Genomic DNA, 18,907 nt, shown 5'->3' on the forward strand with positions numbered 1-18,907 from the left:
TTTATAAGACTTAACTAATGCCTTCGTGAAGAAGGATAAAGGAAATAAAAAATGGACTGAAAATGTCTTAAGTAAAATGTGTGACATACTACTGGTAATAATATACTATGTAGTCTACGCAGTAATTTGGTACTCAGTGATAAATCTCCTGTAACGTGTAATAATAACTTAGTAATGTAACCTTTCATTAGTACCAGTTGTTTGCAGTTACAATAGTATCAGTATTGCACAAGCTTATAAATGTATCATATGTAATTTAACTTTAAAAGTTATTAAGCTAACTTAGGTTTAATTATTAATTTATTAATAATATCTGTTGTTTTTTCTAAATAGTAGAATAAAAATGTGGATAAGACAAAACAAGATGTAAAAAGAGTTTAACATTATTCAGCATTTCACTGTTGCCCAAGACATGAGCAATAATAAGTAAATATTATAAACTCATAATAATTCAACACTCATCTTTAAATGATAATTTCAAAAACAAAGTTTACTGTGTAGGTTGAAAAACTGGACAGAAAAAAAAGACAAAGTTCATGTTTCACCTGTTAGTTCTCTGTTTTAATAGTAAAGATATGAAACTGGCCATTATATCTTGATAAAGCATTAATGTTCCTCTCACTCTAGAATTATGTACTTTAAATTTTTGTTTCAAATACTCTATGTTTCAACTTTTTCCCAGTCATGACTGTGCAAATTTTATTGAACTAAAATAAAATTTAATATCTCAACTGAACTAGTATTTATTGGGTTTTTATTCAAAAGAATCCTCTCATGCAATGCAAATTGGGAAAATATTCATTTATAAACTATATTTATGAGAAAAGTATAACATTTTAGGGTATTATAGGATTTTCCAGAAATTTTCACAATTAAACAAATGTACATAGCTCATGTCTTGCAGATTTGGAGTAATTTGGATATTTGTATGAGCGAAGGATGAGACTTCTATACTAACTGTAGGAGAGCTGGTAACGTTATACATGTTGTAACTTAATGATTCACAGCTTGATAGAAAAACAAACTAACTTTAGGAGAGCTGGTAACGTTATACATGTTGTAACTTAATGATTCACAGCTTGATAGAAAAACAAACTAACTGTAGGAGAGCTGGTAACGTTATACATGTTGTAACTTAATGATTCACAGCTTGATAGAAAAACAAACTAACTGTAGGAGAGCTGGTAACGTTATACATGTTGTAACTTAATGATTCACAGCTTGATAGAAAAACAAACTAACTGTAGGAGAGCTGGTAACGTTATACATGTTGTAACTTAATGATTCACAGCTTGATAGAAAAACAAACTTGTGAAACTGCTACTGGCCAAAATTTAGAAAGTTAATATTTTTGATGTATTACAAAATAAGGTATATATTTCCAGCATTATTATGAACTTGTGATCAAAATATGCTACCTGTATAGATCATAACTGGAAGTGAACCCACTAATTTAATATACCAGTTTTGGAGCATGCAGTATTATGACTTATTTAAATTTACTGATCATTTTAAAGATTTTGGTGTTACTGGCTATGAAGATGTAGATGCTGCTTTACAAAAGTGTTTTAATTATTTGATGGTTTGGGTGAATAAATGGCAGATAGGTTTTAATTATAATAACTTCACTGTTTCAGTTATAACTATAATTTGGATGGGAATAAATTTAACAGTGTTATGGAAGAAAAGGATGTTGGTGGTATAATTGATTAGTCTCTAAAGTCATCTAGAAGTAGGGTAAAAAGACATTTTAGATTGTATCTGCCTTCAAAGATATTGCTACTATGGTTACTGCTCAATATTTTGAGGGACCAATAGTTACAGATATTTGTAGTTTGTTTTGTTTTTTTGCAACGTAATTCAAAACTGAATGAATACACAAGTTTGTAGATCCATAATAGATAAACACAATTTAAAATGAAAAGTTTAAATGGTACATTTTGGTAGGGATTTGGTGGACCAGCATATCCTGATGGCTGAACAGAAAGCAGGAATATTTCACATTTGGTTTACAGCTAAATGCATTGGTGTAGTGTCAAGATAAGTTTAATGATTGGAAGCTATAAACATGTGTAATGAATTGGTTATATACTATTTGTTATCACAACACTATGAAATAAGAATATTGAATGTGCATTTTCTATGGAGAGTTACTATCCCAATTCCAGTCCTGATTTATAACTGTGCTGTTTCTGCAGCAAAAACTATACAAGGAAAAAGTGATAAACATTATTCATCCATTCATGAGAATTTGAAACTTTTAGCTTATATCCTAGAGTGATTTTATTAGAAAATTTCACTTATTTTACTAAACAATCAATGTTTTAACTGTTGAAAACAAAACTTAAATCTTCAAATTACCATGACTTTGGAGTAATAGGCCCTCAGACTAAAAGACTGTCACCATGTATTTGAAGAGGTCAAGTCATACCTAGATTATTTTCAGTGTTGGCTCTTTACCATTGGTTTCTTTAAAGGGTTTGGAGGTAGGTTACCAGGGTCATACCTGGGATTGGATAAAGAATATATTTATGACTCTTATCTTTTTTATATTTAATTGACTAAGAAACAATTATGGTTTTGGACATGATAGAATCATTTTTAGCTAAGATAGCTTTATTTATTTAACAGGATGGTTACTTTCAGATGTGGTGGAAGCAGATAATTTAAAGGAGTTTGATATATATCTGGATCATAAGGGAATTTGTGTAGATTTTAAAGCTTAGTTTAATGGATGGGATAAATTAGATGGACCAAGAGGCCAATTTTGTCTTAAGTTATATGTACATTATTATATTTAGATGCTATAGAACAACATGGATGAATTGATAACTGTACTAATAACCTTATTCATATATGTATATAAACATGCTAGACATCCTCTCTACCTGGGTGTGGTCCTCCGCTGGTACAGTGGTAAGTCTTCGGATTTATAATGCTAAAATCAGGCGTTTGATTTCTCTCAGCGGACTCAGCAGATGGCCCAATGTGGCTTTGCTATAAGAAAAACACACACACACACACACACACACACACTACACCCTTGTGCAAGTTAATTGAAACAAGACAGAATATTATGATTTTTTCAATTTTTTGCATTTTATTTCTGAGAATTCAAAAATTACTAGCAAATTAATACATGATATGACTGCCATTATTTTTCAGAAGATCATTAATCTGCTTTGGCATCTAGTCCACAAGTTGACTGCAATCTTGACTAATTTTTGGATCATGGTACCTCATCTCATTTATGGTTTCAATTACCTTATCTTTTATAGTACAGTCTTTTCCTGGAAGTCTTTCTTTACAAATCACCCAAAGATTTTCAATAGAATTTAAGTCCAGAGAGTTTCCAGGCCAGTCCTGCACCTTTGTTTGCATTGTAGTCATAAAATTCTTCACAAGTTTTGATGTGTGACATGGAGACAGATCTTGCTGAAAAATGCCAGATCCATATGGAAATCTCTTTTTCAATTCTGGAACAACTCTTCTCTGCAAAACTTCAATTTACTGTGCTCCTTGCATCATATTTTCTACAATATGTAAGCCTCTGATGCCATAGTAGCTGAAAAAGCCCCAAACATCTTCTTCAAGGGATGTTTTACAAACTGACTGATGTGAGATTTTCGAAGTTTCTCACCTAACGATCTGCAAACATGCAGACTTCTTTGACCCTGTATGAAGAAATGAGTCTCGTCACTAAATAACACCTTTCTCTATTGTTTTTGCATCCAGTTCTTGTATTTTAGACCCATTGATACTGTTGTTTCTTCATTAAGTTAGTAAGAAGTTGTTTTTTGATTGGTCTTCTTGCCCTTCTAACGCAGTTTCGAATGATGTAATATTCCTCAAATGTTCGTCATATATCCCAAAAATAGATCAACAGTACTGCAAAACACAGCTGATGATGCCGTCTGTGTGAAAAAATGACTATTAAATGAAATCAGCGGGTCCAGCGAGCCTACACCGGCCGCCATTCTGAAAATATTGTAAAATGACCATTTGTTTCAATTAACTTGCATAAGGGTGTACGTGTGTATGTGTATATATATTATAACCATAATTTTTTTAAAAGCAAAAACGTATATATGCATGTAAACATGCTACATGTCCTCTCTACCAGTACCTGTCTGTGTATATATATAAACATGCTAGACATCTTTTCCACCTGTCTTTATATATATCAAAGAGTCAGTTGGCTGGTCCACTTGAGCTGGGTTAAACCGAGTACCAGTGTTGGATGTTCTCTGCAGGTGTTGTGGACATTGTATCTAATACTAGTGTTTGGGTATAGTGCTTATGAAACTCCAGCATTGCTGCAGTGTCCTTGTTTGGCACTGTAATGCATCCCCCTGTAGGGCTTCATGGTGGGTGGGGTCAGTGGACACTGAAAAATTCTGTTTTTATTATGGATCCTCCAAATAAAAACTTAAGTAATGAAAAAACAGTCCATAGGTAAATGACCATGTCTTGAAGTTTCTAAGCAGCAATCTTCAACATCTGTGACACCTGTTGTATCTCATTTTCTTGTATTGCATTCTCTTTCAAACAAACCTTTAGGGCAAATGCCTCCCTTTTTCATTCAGAAGGGACTAGAGGGACTTGCTGGTTCTCCAAAGTCAGTAAAGAAGCTTTGATCTGGTGATATATTGATGGAAACATCCACATCTCAACATAGTGAACTCCTCTTGCATTCAAAGGCAATTGAGGATATACCTATTAAGGTTATGTGTAATTCTACTCTGAATTCATCACAAGGAGCTTTTGTTGAGAGTGATTTGAAGAACATCCCAGAGTCAGAGATTCTTGCTGGTTTCTCCACCCAAGGAGTTTCTGCAGTGAGGCGTATCCCCACTCGTAAAAGTGAATATATGATGCTGACCAATGTCCTCATTATAAATTTACATCACTGTGTCCATCTCCCACCATTGAGGCAGGTTATCTTAATTGCAAGGTGCAGCCATACATTCCAAACCCTCTCAGGTGTTTCCAGTGTCAGCAGTTAGGTCACTTGAAGACATCATGTTGTGGTTCCTTGACGTGTGCTCATTGCAGTGGCAAGGACCATGATGCCTGTGAGTTTGAAACAGACCCTCATTGCATCAATTGCAATGGCTCTCACCTGTCCTACTTTCGTTCTTGCCCTAAATGATTTTAAGAAAAAGAGGTGCAGGAGAATGTTTTTCCTGATGCCTGGTACTGGGCTATTGTTCTAACCTTCTCGTAGCATGGGAAGGATCTAAAGATTCCTTCAAACTACTTGCTTTGACAAGCGGTCTCTGTAAGACCTTAGAGAGGATAGTTAATACTTGTCTTGTATGGTTCCTTGAATCAAACAAACTCCTCTTGTCTTCCCAGTGTTGGTTCTGATTGCAGCTTCACCATGGACCACCTTACTTGGCTTGAAACATCAACCAGAGAAGTCTTTCTCAAATGACCACATCTTATGTCAGTATTCTTTGACATTGAGAAGGCTTAAAATACAATCTGGAGGTATGGCATTTTGCAAGATTTCCATTTATATGGGTGACGTGGTCATTTGCCCATTTTTATAAACAATTTTTAATGGATAGTTGATTCCAAGTTTTTGTGGGTTCAACACTTCCTGTTCTTTTCTGCAGGAACTTGGAGTCCCTTAGAGCTGTGTTCTGAGTGTCACACTTTTCAGTATAAAGATTAATGTCATCACTGAATGACTCCCTCTTACTCTTGCAAACGGGCTCTATGTCAACGACTTTCACATCTCCTGTCAGTCGTCGAACAGGAGGTATATTGAGCAGCAGCTACAGACTGCCCTCAATTCTTTACTAAAGTGGATCACAGCAAATGGTTTTAACTTCTCTCTCTTTCTAAAACCATTTGCATGCACTTTTGCCTCCAACAGGGTATTCACCATGATCCTGAACTCCGTATCAGTGAAGTTGTGCTACCTGTTGTGCCTAAGACAAAGTTCTTGGGGCTTATATTTGACCATAAGCTGACCTTTATACTACCCATCAAGCAGCTACAGGTCAAATGTACAAGAGCACTGAACATCCTTCATGTCCTCTCTTCCACCACTTGGGGAGCAGATTAGTCTTCTATTCTAAAGAGATATCATGCTCTTATTTGATAAAAACTAGACTATGGGTCACTGTCTATGGCTCTTTCAGGACCTCAGCCTTGTAGATGCTGGACCCCATTCATCATCATTGATGCATTGGGGCTTTCTACACTTCTCCAGTTCAGAGCTTATACACTGAATCTTATGAACCTTCTCTATACCTTTGCCATTTACAACTGTCTTTATTGTATGCTTCAAAAGTTTGATCTTTACCACAGCATCCTTCCTGGGGTTGTGCTTTCCTTTCTCAGTGGGTCATGCTTTTTTCAGAACAGACGATCTGCCATTGCTCCTTTTGGCCTTTATATCCACTGATCAGCCCATCCCACCATGGCTTATTACAGTTCCCAAATGTGACCTTTTTCTAAGTCATCTAAGAAAAGCAGATTCTGCCGATTGGAAATCCCACCATCAAACTCATGACCTGGATGTTTTATGTTATCCTAATTTGTAAAATTTATGAAAGAAAAACAATATAATATTATTTTTTGTCTGAATGTTCTTGAATATATATAAATTATAAATTTATTGTTTTAAGAAAATGATTTTTTTTCCAATGATAAATGCTTTTCTTGTAGTTTCTATTTGAAATCTATAACATCAAGTAAGATAACAAGAAAGTGGTAATGAAACAGCTTGTTTACTGTACAAAATGAACAAAAGACCAGCCAGTACATGCCAATGTTCTTCATGGAATATCCAATGGTATATAACATTGAAAGAAAAAGTTGAGATGTTTAATTTATAGAAAAACTAAAGTATTTACAATAAAATGTTTTATTCATCTGTTTAATAGATTTAGCTCAGAGTAAGGAAAGGGGTTGTGTTAACGTAGAGTTGCTTTTCTGGGTAGTAATTTTCATATTCTATCCTGACTTAAGTATTGACACTTAGCTACTGTAATAGTAATAAATAAAGCTACTTAAAACAACCTGTATTCTGTATATGGTAGGACTAACTCTAGATGTTAATAACACTTCTTATAGGTGTTTTTCAGCTGAATGTTATTGAACACGTAACAAACCATGGCATATCATCGACACCATTCATTTCCAAGTGATGTGACACACCAGGAACATCAAATTGGTGAGTTGAATGTTCATTATGTTAACACACCAGGAATGTGAAGCTGGTCAGTTTAGGTGTGTGTGTTTGTATGTGACACTTGTTGGTGTATGTTTCTGTATTTGACATTTGTTAGGTTGGTGTGTCTGTATGCAACACTTGTTAGCTGGGTGTGTCTATATGTAACACTTGTTAGGTGTGTGTGTCTGTATGTGACACTTGTTAGGTGTGTGTGTCTGTATGTGACACTTGTTAGGTTGGTGTGTGTGTGTGTGTGTGTGTGACACTTGTTAGGTTGGTGTGTGTGTGTATGTGACACTTGTTAGGTGTGTGTGTCTGTATGTGACACTTGTTAGGTTGGTGTGTGTGTGTATGTGACACTTGTTAGGTTGGTGTGTCTGTATGTGACACTTGTTAGGTGTGTGTGTGTGTCTGTATGTCCTACACTGACCAATATATTGTTCTCTGTGTTTCTCCAAGACACAACTCTTGTTGGTAGCTAGTCATGTTAGATAGTGTTTGCAGTTATAATAATAAGCTACAGTTGCCTAAGTAACAATAACTGGACAGAATGTGACAGTTTTTACTCAATCGTTGCACTGTGATATCTGTAGTATAGGCTTTGGTTGTGAGTTACCTGTTAACAAAAATCTTTGCTAATGCACTGAGAACTATGTATCATGGGCTTTGTTTGTGAGTAATGTATCAACAACTCCTTGTTAATGCAACAAAAAGAACATTTCCCAATATTGTTATCCATAGCATGAGGAATCAGCTGGAAACAGGTTGTATACTTTAACAAACTGTGGCAGGAAACTTGCAAAACTCTGCATTACTCATGGATTTTTTCAGCAGTCAAGAGTTCTGGAGGTAGAAGGAATGTTTAATTGGTTATGAACCTGCAACAGGAATGCTTAATTATAATGATTATGAACCTATAATGGGAATGTTTAATTATAATGGTTATGAACCTATAATGGGAATGTTTAATTTGTATGTTTATGAACCTCTGATGGGAATGTTTAATTGGTATGGTTATGAACATCTAACTGGGAATGTTTAATTGGTATGGTTATGAACATCTCACAGGAATGTTTAATTGGTATGGTTATGAACATCAAACAGGAATGTTTAATTGGTATGGTTATGAACATCAAACAGGAATGTTTAATTGGTATGGTTATGAACATCTCACAGGAATGTTTAATTGGTATGGTTATGAACATCTAACAGGAATGTTTAATTGGTATGGTTATGAACATCTAACAGGAATGTTTAATTGGTATGGTTATGAACATCTAACAGGAATGTTTAATTGGTATGGTTATGAACATCAAACAGGAATGTTTAATTGGTATGGTTATGAACATCTAACTGGGAATGTTTAATTGGTATGGTTATGAACATCTAACTGGGAATGTTTAATTGGTATTGTTATGAACATCTAACAGGAATGTTTAATAGGTATTGTTATGAACATCTAACAGGAATTTTTATTTGGTATGGTTATGAACATCTAACAGGAATGTTTAATTGGTATGGTTATGAACATCTAACTGGGAATGTTTAATTGGTATGGTTATGAACATCTAACAGGAATGTTTAATAGGTATTGTTATGAACATCTAACAGGTATGTTTAATTGGTATTGTTATGAACATCTAACTGGGAATGTTTAATTGGTATGGTTATGAACATCTAACAGGAATGTTTAATAGGTATTGTTATGAACATCTAACAGGTATGTTTAATAGGTATTGTTATGAACATCTAACAGGAATGTTTAATTGGTATGGTTATGAACATCTAACAGGAATGTTTAATTGGTATTGTTATGAACATCTGACAGGAATGTTTAATTGGTATGGTTATGAACATCTAACAGGAATGTTTAATTGGTATGGTTATGAACATCTAACAGGAATGTTTAATTGGTATGGTTATGAACATCTAACTGGGAATGTTTAATTGGTATGGTTATGAACATCAAACAGGAATGTTTAATTGGTATGGTTATGAACATCAAACAGGAATGTTTAATTGGTATGGTTATGAACATCAAACAGGAATGTTTAATTGGTATGGTTATGAACATCTAACTGGGAATGTTTAATTGGTATGGTTATGAACATCAAACAGGAATGTTTAATTGGTATGCTTATGAACATCAAACAGGAATGTTTAATTGGTATGGTTATGAACATCAAACAGGAATGTTTAATTGGTATGGTTATGAACATCTAACTGGGAATGTTTAATTGGTATGGTTATGAACATCAAACAGGAATGTTTAATTGGTATGGTTATGAACATCAAACAGGAATGTTTAATTGGTATGGTTATGAACATCTTACAGGAATGTTTAATTGGTATGGTTATGAACATCTAACAGGAATGTTTAATTGGTATGGTTATGAACATCTAACAGGAATGTTTAATTGGTATGGTTATGAACATCAAACAGGAATGTTTAATTGGTATGGTTATGAACATCAAACAGGAATGTTTAATTGGTATGGTTATGAACATCTAACTGGGAATGTTTAATTGGTGTGGTTATGAACATCTAACAGGAATGTTTAATAGGTATTGTTATGAACATCTAACAGGAATGTTTAATTGGTATGGTTATGAACATCTAACTGGGAATGTTTAATTGGTATGGTTATGAACATCAAACAGGAATGTTTAATAGGTATTGTTATGATCCTCTGATGGGAATGTTTAATTGGTATGGTTATGAACATCTAACTGGGAATGTTTAATTGGTATGGTTATGAACATCTAACAGGAATGTTTAATTGGTATGGTTATGAACATCAAACAGGAATGTTTAATTGGTATGGTTATGAACATCTAACTGGGAATGTTTAATTGGTGTGGTTATGAACATCTAACAGGAATGTTTAATAGGTATTGTTATGAACATCTAACAGGAATTTTTATTTGGTATGGTTATGAACATCTAACAGGAATGTTTAATTGGTATGGTTATGAACATCTAACTGGGAATGTTTAATTGGTATAGTTATGAACATCTAACAGGAATGTTTAATAGGTATTGTTATGATCCTCTGATGGGAATGTTTAATTGGTATGGTTATGAACATCTAACTGGGAATGTTTAATTGGTATGGTTATGAACATCTAACAGGAATGTTTAATTGGTATGGTTATGAACATCTAACAGGAATGTTTAATTGGTATGGTTATGAACATCTAACAGGAATGTTTAATAGGTATGGTTATGAACATCTAACAGGAATGTTTAATAGGTATTGTTATGAACATCTAACAGGTATGTTTAATTGGTATTGTTATGAACATCTAACAGGAATGTTTAATTGGTATGGTTATGAACATCTAACAGGAATGTTTAATAGGTATTGTTATGATCCTCTGATGGGAATGTTTAATTGGTATGGTTATGAACATCTAACTGGGAATGTTTAATTGGTATGGTTATGAACATCAAACAGGAATGTTTAATAGGTATTGTTATGATCCTCTGATGGGAATGTTTAATTGGTATGGTTATGAACATCTAACTGGGAATGTTTAATTGGTATGGTTATGAACATCTAACTGGGAATGTTTAATTGGTATGGTTATGAACATCAAACAGGAATGTTTAATAGGTATTGTTATGAACATCTAACAGGAATGTTTAATTGGTATGGTTATGAACATCTAACTGGGAATGTTTAATTGGTATGGTTATGAACATCTAACTGGGAATGTTTAATTGTATGGTTATTAACCTCTTTTTCCATTGCAGGTCCAAATAACATGATTTAAGTTCCTAGGAATTGTTTCCATTGTGTTTGTTCAGGAATAGAATGTTTCAGAACAACATTTGTTGGACTTGTATTTTATAACCTTGTATAAAGAATATGACACCTCTCTTTAGCCAGTATGTCTTGATTTAAGTCTGTCTAACATTTTTAGGATGTACTGAAAGAAGTCACCAGAGGTCGCCCTCTCTTCTTCAGTCAATCAGGATGCTTGTTGTTAATGGTTACAAATACCTGAAAATGTCTTCAGACACCTTGTATGCTCTGATGTCAATCAGTTCATAGGTTATCTAACTCACTGTTAAGACCATTCCCAAGTATTGTGGTTAGGAAGTGTAGATTTAATATGCTTTTGGTTGTTAAATAAAATTAATGTTTTAAGTGAAGAACTAATAATGTGCACAGTGTTGTTGCTGACAAATGTTTTCTTACTCCTCAGGTGATGACAGACGACATAGAATCAGCAGCAGCAGTATTCCACAACTTTGGAAGTCTTACTGTGAGTTCTTGACACTTTAAGTCAACAGTTGAAACCTCTTTTATTTTGTATGAAGAATGGGAAACCTGTCTTGTTTTAATAAAACTACTAACATTGTATGTAGCACCTTGTCCAAGTTAAATACTGGAGTTTCTGTGCAGGTAACATTAAAATGTCTGACAGCCAGTTTCTTGACTTGATAAACTTAGCTTGCCTTCTATAACTGTGTTTGAATTAGACACTAGAGTTGCTAGGCATGTAATATCAAACTGGTGTAAATAAAACATTATCTCTATATTTTTAAGGTTCTCTTTGTTTTCAGTATACCAGTTACAACAACAAGCTCCTACTCCAAAAAGAATTGTATGCACCAGAGAAGTAAGTAATTCATTAAATTATTGAAGTTAAAACAATGTTGACATGTAGGCTAGGAGTGGACAGTACTTGGCTTTAGTCATTGATTTTGTCTAAGTGTAAAGTAGTCTCAACACAAACACCAGACATAACCAAAAACAAAAATAAGCTGGTTTTAAACCTTTCATGACTGGTGGGTGTATCTATGCATATTGGTCTTTAAACAAGTTATTTTTAAAATGTAATTAAAGTAGTTTTTGTTTATAGTATACAAATTAGAATAGCAAAAATCATAGCTAATAATCTACATTTCAATAGTGTATATATTTTAAATTCTGAATTTTATGAGGTAGTATTTCAAAAAACACAGAATTTTATTATTTTATATTCTTTGGTTTATTATTTAATTAATTAAAAAGTTAGGTATAAAAACAATGATAAGTTCTGGGTAAGTACTTTATTTCTTGTTTATTGTGTTTATTCTTTATTTATTGTTATAAAAGTAACTAACATGTAGAAATTGAAGATCTTTTTAGGTTAGTTAAGGTTTGATTAAATAAAATGAATAATGATAAAGTTTCATGAGGCACACAATCGAGCTGCTTGTGACTAAGTCAGTAGCATAATGTGAGCTTCAAGTAATTTGTAACTTATAATAGTGTGAATATTAGTTAAAGTTCATAGGGAAATAAAAACAATAACATTTAATTATAAATAGATGTATACTTTTACAAGTTTAAAACTACTTAGGATACACAAATATAGTTTCATATTACAATTTTATGTCATTCTAGAAGGAAAATAGGGTAATTTTTGATTTATTTAGGTTTTCTTTTTGGTGGTTATGAGGTTGGTCAACTTGTTAGGATAAAGGAGATAGTAGATAAAATATAAAGTTATACTGAAGAAGGTTTAGAGATCACAAAGGAAAATTGAGATTTTTGTGATGAAGGAAAGTATTTTTAATCATCACACTAAAATCACCTCGAATGTGGATTAGTAAAGAAAAAACTCTATTTGCAGACGGATCATTTCTATTTTGTTTATTTAAAAATATGACTTTTGTATGAAACTGACTTGTAATGTTCAGAGAAATTTTACATTAAAAGTTATAGTATAAACACTTGGTGTGTTTAAATTTACATACAAACTTGGCATTTTATACTGAGCCTGTAATACAAGGGATAAGTAATTTTCATTAAAATATTCATATTATTCTTTCCTTCAGATTTAGTATAATTTTATTTTTTACTTTATCTATGAATGGGATAAACAAAAGAAAAGAGGTTTTTAATTTTTATATTTTTTTCTTTCTGTGTTTTTCTCTTCAAAAAACTTCCAATATTACCTTTCCTTTGGTATTTTGTGAATTTCAACTACTGTGTTATGTTAATTGATCAAGTCACTCCTGGTATAACATTGTACTATTTTTACACAAGCTGTGATGGTGGGGTTCACCAAGCTGTTACCAACTGTCAGTTAGCAAGGATATTGTGACAGATAAAATAATGTTAGGTGTATTTGTTCATATGTTACATGTAAAATAATGTTAGGTATATTTGTTCATATGTTACATGTAAAATAATGTTAGGTATATTTGTTCATATGTTACATGTAAAATAATGTTAGGTATATTTGTTCATATGTTACATGTAAAATAATGTGAGGTATATTTGTTCATATGTTACATGTAAAATAATGTGAGGTATATTTGTTCATATGTTACATGTAAAATAATGTGAGGTATATTTGTTCATATGTTACATGTAAAATACTGTGAGGTATATTTGTTCATATGTTACATGTAAAATACTGTGAGGTATATTTGTTCATATGTTACATGTAAAATAATGTTAGGTATATTTGTTCATATGTTACATGTAAAATAATGTTAGGTATATTTGTTCATATGTTACATGTAAAATAATGTTAGGTATATTTGTTCATATGCTACATGTAAAATAATGTTAGGTGTATTTGTTCATATGCTACATGTAAAATAATGTTAGGTGTATTTGTTCATATGCTACATGTAAAATAATGTTAGGTATATTTGTTCATATGCTACATGTAAAATAATGTTAGGTATATTTGTTCATATGCTACATGTAAAATAATGTTAGGTATATTTGTTCACGTGTTACATGTAAAATAATGTTATGTATATTTGTTCACTTGTTACTGATAAAATAATGTTATGCATATTTGTTCACGTGTGACAGATAAAATAATGTGAGGTATATTTGTTCACATATTACATGTAAATATAATGTGAGGTGTGTTTATTCATGTGTTACAGGTAAAATAAGGTAATTATCATTGTTAATATTACAGGTACTTTACAGACCTTTCCATTATGGAAGAGAGTGAGTACAATTTCCACAATAGTACATATTGTAAATAAACATTTTTTCAAGTTTCCACAGCACCAAAAGTGCAGCATAGTATAGATGGATATTGATACAAGTTTTTGTTAAAGTAAGGTAAAATGTTATTTCCTTGAAAGTCCAGTTTCAGTACTGTTTATCACCTGAGTTTTTATAACTTATCATTATAAAAATTAAGTTGATAAACATTACTCTCACCACACTTCACATATCATAAATAAAGATTCAGTTGATAAACATTACTCTCACCACACTTCACATATCATAAATAAAGATTCAGTTGATAAACATTTCTCTCACCACACTTCACGTATCAAATATAAAGATTCAGTTGATAAACATTACTCTCTTCAGACTTCACATATTATAAATAAAGGTTCAGTTGATAAACATTACTCTCATCAGACTATACATATATTTAAAGGTTCAGGTGATAAACATTACTCTCTTCAGACTTCACATATTATAAATAAAGGTTCAGGTGATAAACATTACTCTCACCACACTTCACGTATCATATATAAAGATTCAGTTGATAAACATTACTCTCACCACACTTCACATATCATAAGTAAAGGTTGAGTTGATAAATATTACTCTCACCACACTTCAAATATCATAAGTAAAGGTTCAGTTGATAAACATTACTGTCACCACACTTCACACATCATAAATAAAGGTTCAGGTGATAAACATTACTCTCACCACACTTCACATATAAATAAAGGTTCAGGTGATAAACATTACTCTCACCACACTTCACATATCATAAATAAAGATTCAGGTGATAAACATTACTCTCACCACACTTCACATATCATAAAGGTTGAGGTGATAAACATTACTCTCACCACACTTCACATATCATAAATAAAGGTTCAAGTGATAAACATTACTCTCACCACACTTCACATATCATGAATAAAGGTTCAGGTGATAAACATTACTCTCACCACACTTCACATATCATAAATAAAGATTCAGGTGATAAACATTACTCTCACCGCACTTCACATATCATAAAGGTTGAGGTGATAAACATTACTCTCACCACACTTCACATATCACAAATAAAGGTTCAAGTGATAAACATTACTCTCACCACACTTCACATATCATAAGTAAAGGTTCAGTTGATAAACATTACTCTCACCACACTTCACATATCATGAATAAAGGTTCAGGTGATAAACATTACTCTCACCACACTTCACATATCATGAATAAAGGTTCAGGTGATAAACATTACTCTCACCACACTTCACATATCATAAATAAAGGTTCAAGTGATAAACATTACTCTCACCACACTTCACATATCATAAATAAAGATTCAGGTGATAAACATTACCCTCACCACACTTCACATATCATAAAGGTTCAGGTGATAAACATTACTCTCACCACACTTCACATATCATGAATAAAGGTTCAGGTGATAAACATTACTCTCATCAGACTATACATATATTTAAAGGTTCAGGTGATAAACATTACTCTCACCACACTTCACATATCATAAATAAAGGTCCAGGTGATAAACATTACTCTCACCACACTTCACATATCATAAAGGTTCAGGTGATAAACATTACCCTCACCACACTTCACATATCATGAATAAAGGTTCAGGTGATAAACATTACTCTCACCACACTTCACATATCATAAAGGTTCAGGTGATAAACATTACTTTCACCGCACTTCACATATCATAAATAAAGGTTCAGGTGATAAACATTACTCTCACCACACTTCACATATCATAAAGGTTCAGGTGATAAACATTACTCTCACCACACTTCACATATCATAAATAAAGGTTCAGGTGATAAACATTTCTCTCATTTAATTTAAGTATTAGGTGAAATATGTAAATGTTATGTGAGGTTAGCTGAAAATCTACTTGGTAAATTTTATTTTCTTTAGGCTACAATTCAGTGTGATAAAGCTTCTGTATTGAAATAGTTTGTTATATCACCAAAAGTAACAAAAACATAAAGAATGATAAAAAGAACATGTTCCTAACAAATTGACATGAATACTGACTTTTCAACATGAACTTCGTAGTTGGTCTGAGAACAATCAGTTAAGTTTAATTACAAAGCAATGATTTATATTGCTGAGTGTTAGCAAAATAAGGATCATGAAAGTTTTTATGACAGAGCGACAAATGGAATAAGCTTCTTATAGTTAGTTATTACAAAACATGCACATTTTTTTAAATTGTATTATGTATACCTTATTATAAATGTTTGAATTCTAATGAAGTGCAGTCATTTGATTTTAACCACACTAAAAGTGTAGTTTAACAAAAAGTTTGAGTTTTCTAGACATGTTTAAGGCATGTGAAAACAACTAAAACCATGAGTTGTAAGGAAGTAAGTGTCTGTAATACTTTCAAAGTTACATTTTTGTGAGATGATTATATTAAGTGTTGGTGTGAACCAGAGGATTAATAACACAAAGTTCCACTTTTGTCCCATGTTTATAAAATCTTTTAAAATATTCAATCACAAAACATGGAACCTAACAATTAAAGCATGTTCTAAAGGTATATCTTCCTTCAACAAGGTTGGTTCACTTATGAAACCCAATAATTAAAGCATGTTCTGAAGGTATATCTTCCTTCTACAAGGTTGATTCACTTACAAAACCCAGTAGATGTGCATGTTCTGATGGTATATATATCTTCTACAAGGTTGGTTCAATTATGAAACCCAATAGGCGTGCATGTTCTGGAGGTATATCTTCCTTCTGCACAGTTGATTCATTTATGAAACCCACTAGGTGTGCCTGTCCTGAAGATATATCTCTTATCCAAGGTTGATTCACTTGTGAAACCCAATACTTAAAGCATGTTCAGAAGGTATATTTCCTTTCTCCAAGGTTGATTCACTTATGAAACCCAATAATTAAATCATGTCCTGTAGGTATATCTTTCTTCTACAAGGTTGGTTCACTTGTGAAACCCAATAGGTGTGCATGTCCTGAATGTATATCTCCTTTCTCTAATGTTGATTCACTTATGAATTTCAATAATTAAAGCATGTTCCAAAGGTGTATGTTCCTTCTCTAATGTTGATTCACTTATGAAACACAAGAGATATGCATGTTCTCAAGGTATATCTTCTTTCTTCAGTGTTTCTCCCAGTGGGACAGTAGTAATTTTTCTGATTTACAATGTTAAAATCAGAGGTTTGATTCCTTTTAGTGGACACAGCAGATAGCCTGATGTGGCTTTGTTATAAGAAAACACACACCTTCTTCAGTGATGTTTTGCTTTTGAAACCTGATAACTTAAGTATGTTCAGAATATGGATTTTTAAGTAAGAAAGGAAAACCTACCTTCTTAAAACAGATTTCTTATTTTGTAAATTGTTAACTTCCTGATCTTATGTGATTTCTTTGTGTCATACGAACACTTTCTAGCTGAATCTGTAGTTCTTGTACGAAGTAAGATATTAGTTGAAACACGTTTCACATGGTACAAGTTGTGCTTTGTTTACTTTATGTAGATTTCATGGAAGAATATTGAGAGAAGAAGCAGACCTGTTGCTTCAAGGAGGGGATGGTTCTTATCTTGTACGAGAAAGCCAAAGAGCACCAGGGCAGTATACGTTAAGTCTCAGGTAAGATTAATAATGTACTTTCTGGAAGTTGTAATAAGGAATTGATGACTGCTCATACCATTTAGCTAAAGGTTTCAAGTTCCTTACAATTTGTAATAATTATAACAGTCTAGAAGAGTTGTAACTTGTATTTTAAAAATATATGTTTCATTAGTAAATTTGGAATATTTAAATAATAATTTAAAATTAACAATACAGTCTGCCAGACAGGAGATTTGTTTCCCAAACAAAGCTTTCCATTTATATGCAAAAACGGCTCGTTTGGGTTGAGAAAATATTTTACATAGAAGAGCGAACAACGTTTCGTTTGGAAGAAGGTCGAAATGTTGTTCTCTCTTCTATGTAAAATATTTTCTCAACCCAAACGAGCTGTTTTTGCATATAAATTTCTCAACAAGTGGGTTTCTCGACATCACTGATTAAAGCTTTCCATTACTCTCTTTCCAAAATTCTGAATAGAGATTTGAATTTCTTATAATATCTGGAACTTGCTTTCCAGGCTATAAAAGGTTGAAACCACATAAAACACAGGACTGGTCAGAGACATTAAACAATACATCTTTTTATTCATTTTTATGAAGTTGTTTCTCTGTTGTTTTTGCAAGTTATGGCTTCAAGGGATGTATGAAGTTTTGTGGTTCCAACTTTAACACATTTTGTGTGAGAGAAACAGAGTATGGCCAGTCCCTTAAACTTGGGTTCTTCATAGCCAAAAACTAAAGAGAGATGAGTTTTTGACATAAAAATGTGTTTAAGTTAAAAAATCAAGTCCTGTATCAGAGTATACATTTTTTTAGTTCTGACTTGAATAGCAGGAACCCTGAATCAGGCTTTATTGACTCGTACTGGGTGTTGGATAATATTCGTTTCTAGTTAATAAAACAAGAGGTGTTAATGTAAGGTTTTGAAGTATAGATAACAGGTGGGATTTCAACGTATAAATTTACTGTGATCACCTGAGCTCCCAGAGTAACAATCCTTAATGTCACTTCATTAAGCATGAAGGATGAAGTTTGGCAGCAATCTTGATGTTATAATGTATCTTTATAAATTTACTGTGATCACCTGAGCTCCCAGAGTAACAATCCTTAATG

General features: G+C 32.6%; 1 protein-coding gene across 6 annotated transcripts in view; it reads left to right on the top strand.

Moving 5' to 3' along the window:
• The window catches only part of LOC143240687 (N-chimaerin-like), a 41,821-nt gene that overhangs the window by 726 nt on the left and 22,188 nt on the right, over positions 1 to 18,907 (top strand). For 3 of the 6 annotated variants that reach the window (XM_076483529.1, XM_076483534.1, XM_076483535.1), the window contains exons 2-6: positions 7,090 to 7,189; positions 11,402 to 11,461; positions 11,763 to 11,818; positions 14,129 to 14,160; positions 17,700 to 17,813. In XM_076483529.1, the coding sequence (XP_076339644.1) occupies positions 7,129 to 7,189; positions 11,402 to 11,461; positions 11,763 to 11,818; positions 14,129 to 14,160; positions 17,700 to 17,813 (323 nt within the window). In that variant the 5' untranslated portion in view covers positions 7,090 to 7,128. Of the gene's footprint in view, positions 1 to 2,371; positions 2,487 to 7,089; positions 7,190 to 11,401; positions 11,462 to 11,762; positions 11,819 to 14,128; positions 14,161 to 17,699; positions 17,814 to 18,907 lie in introns of those variants that run through there. The other 3 variants (XM_076483530.1, XM_076483533.1, XM_076483532.1) reach the window with 3 other exon arrangements.

The sequence above is a fragment of the Tachypleus tridentatus genome, chromosome 13 (assembly GCF_004210375.1).
Source record: "Tachypleus tridentatus isolate NWPU-2018 chromosome 13, ASM421037v1, whole genome shotgun sequence".
NCBI lineage: Eukaryota > Metazoa > Arthropoda > Merostomata > Xiphosura > Limulidae > Tachypleus > Tachypleus tridentatus.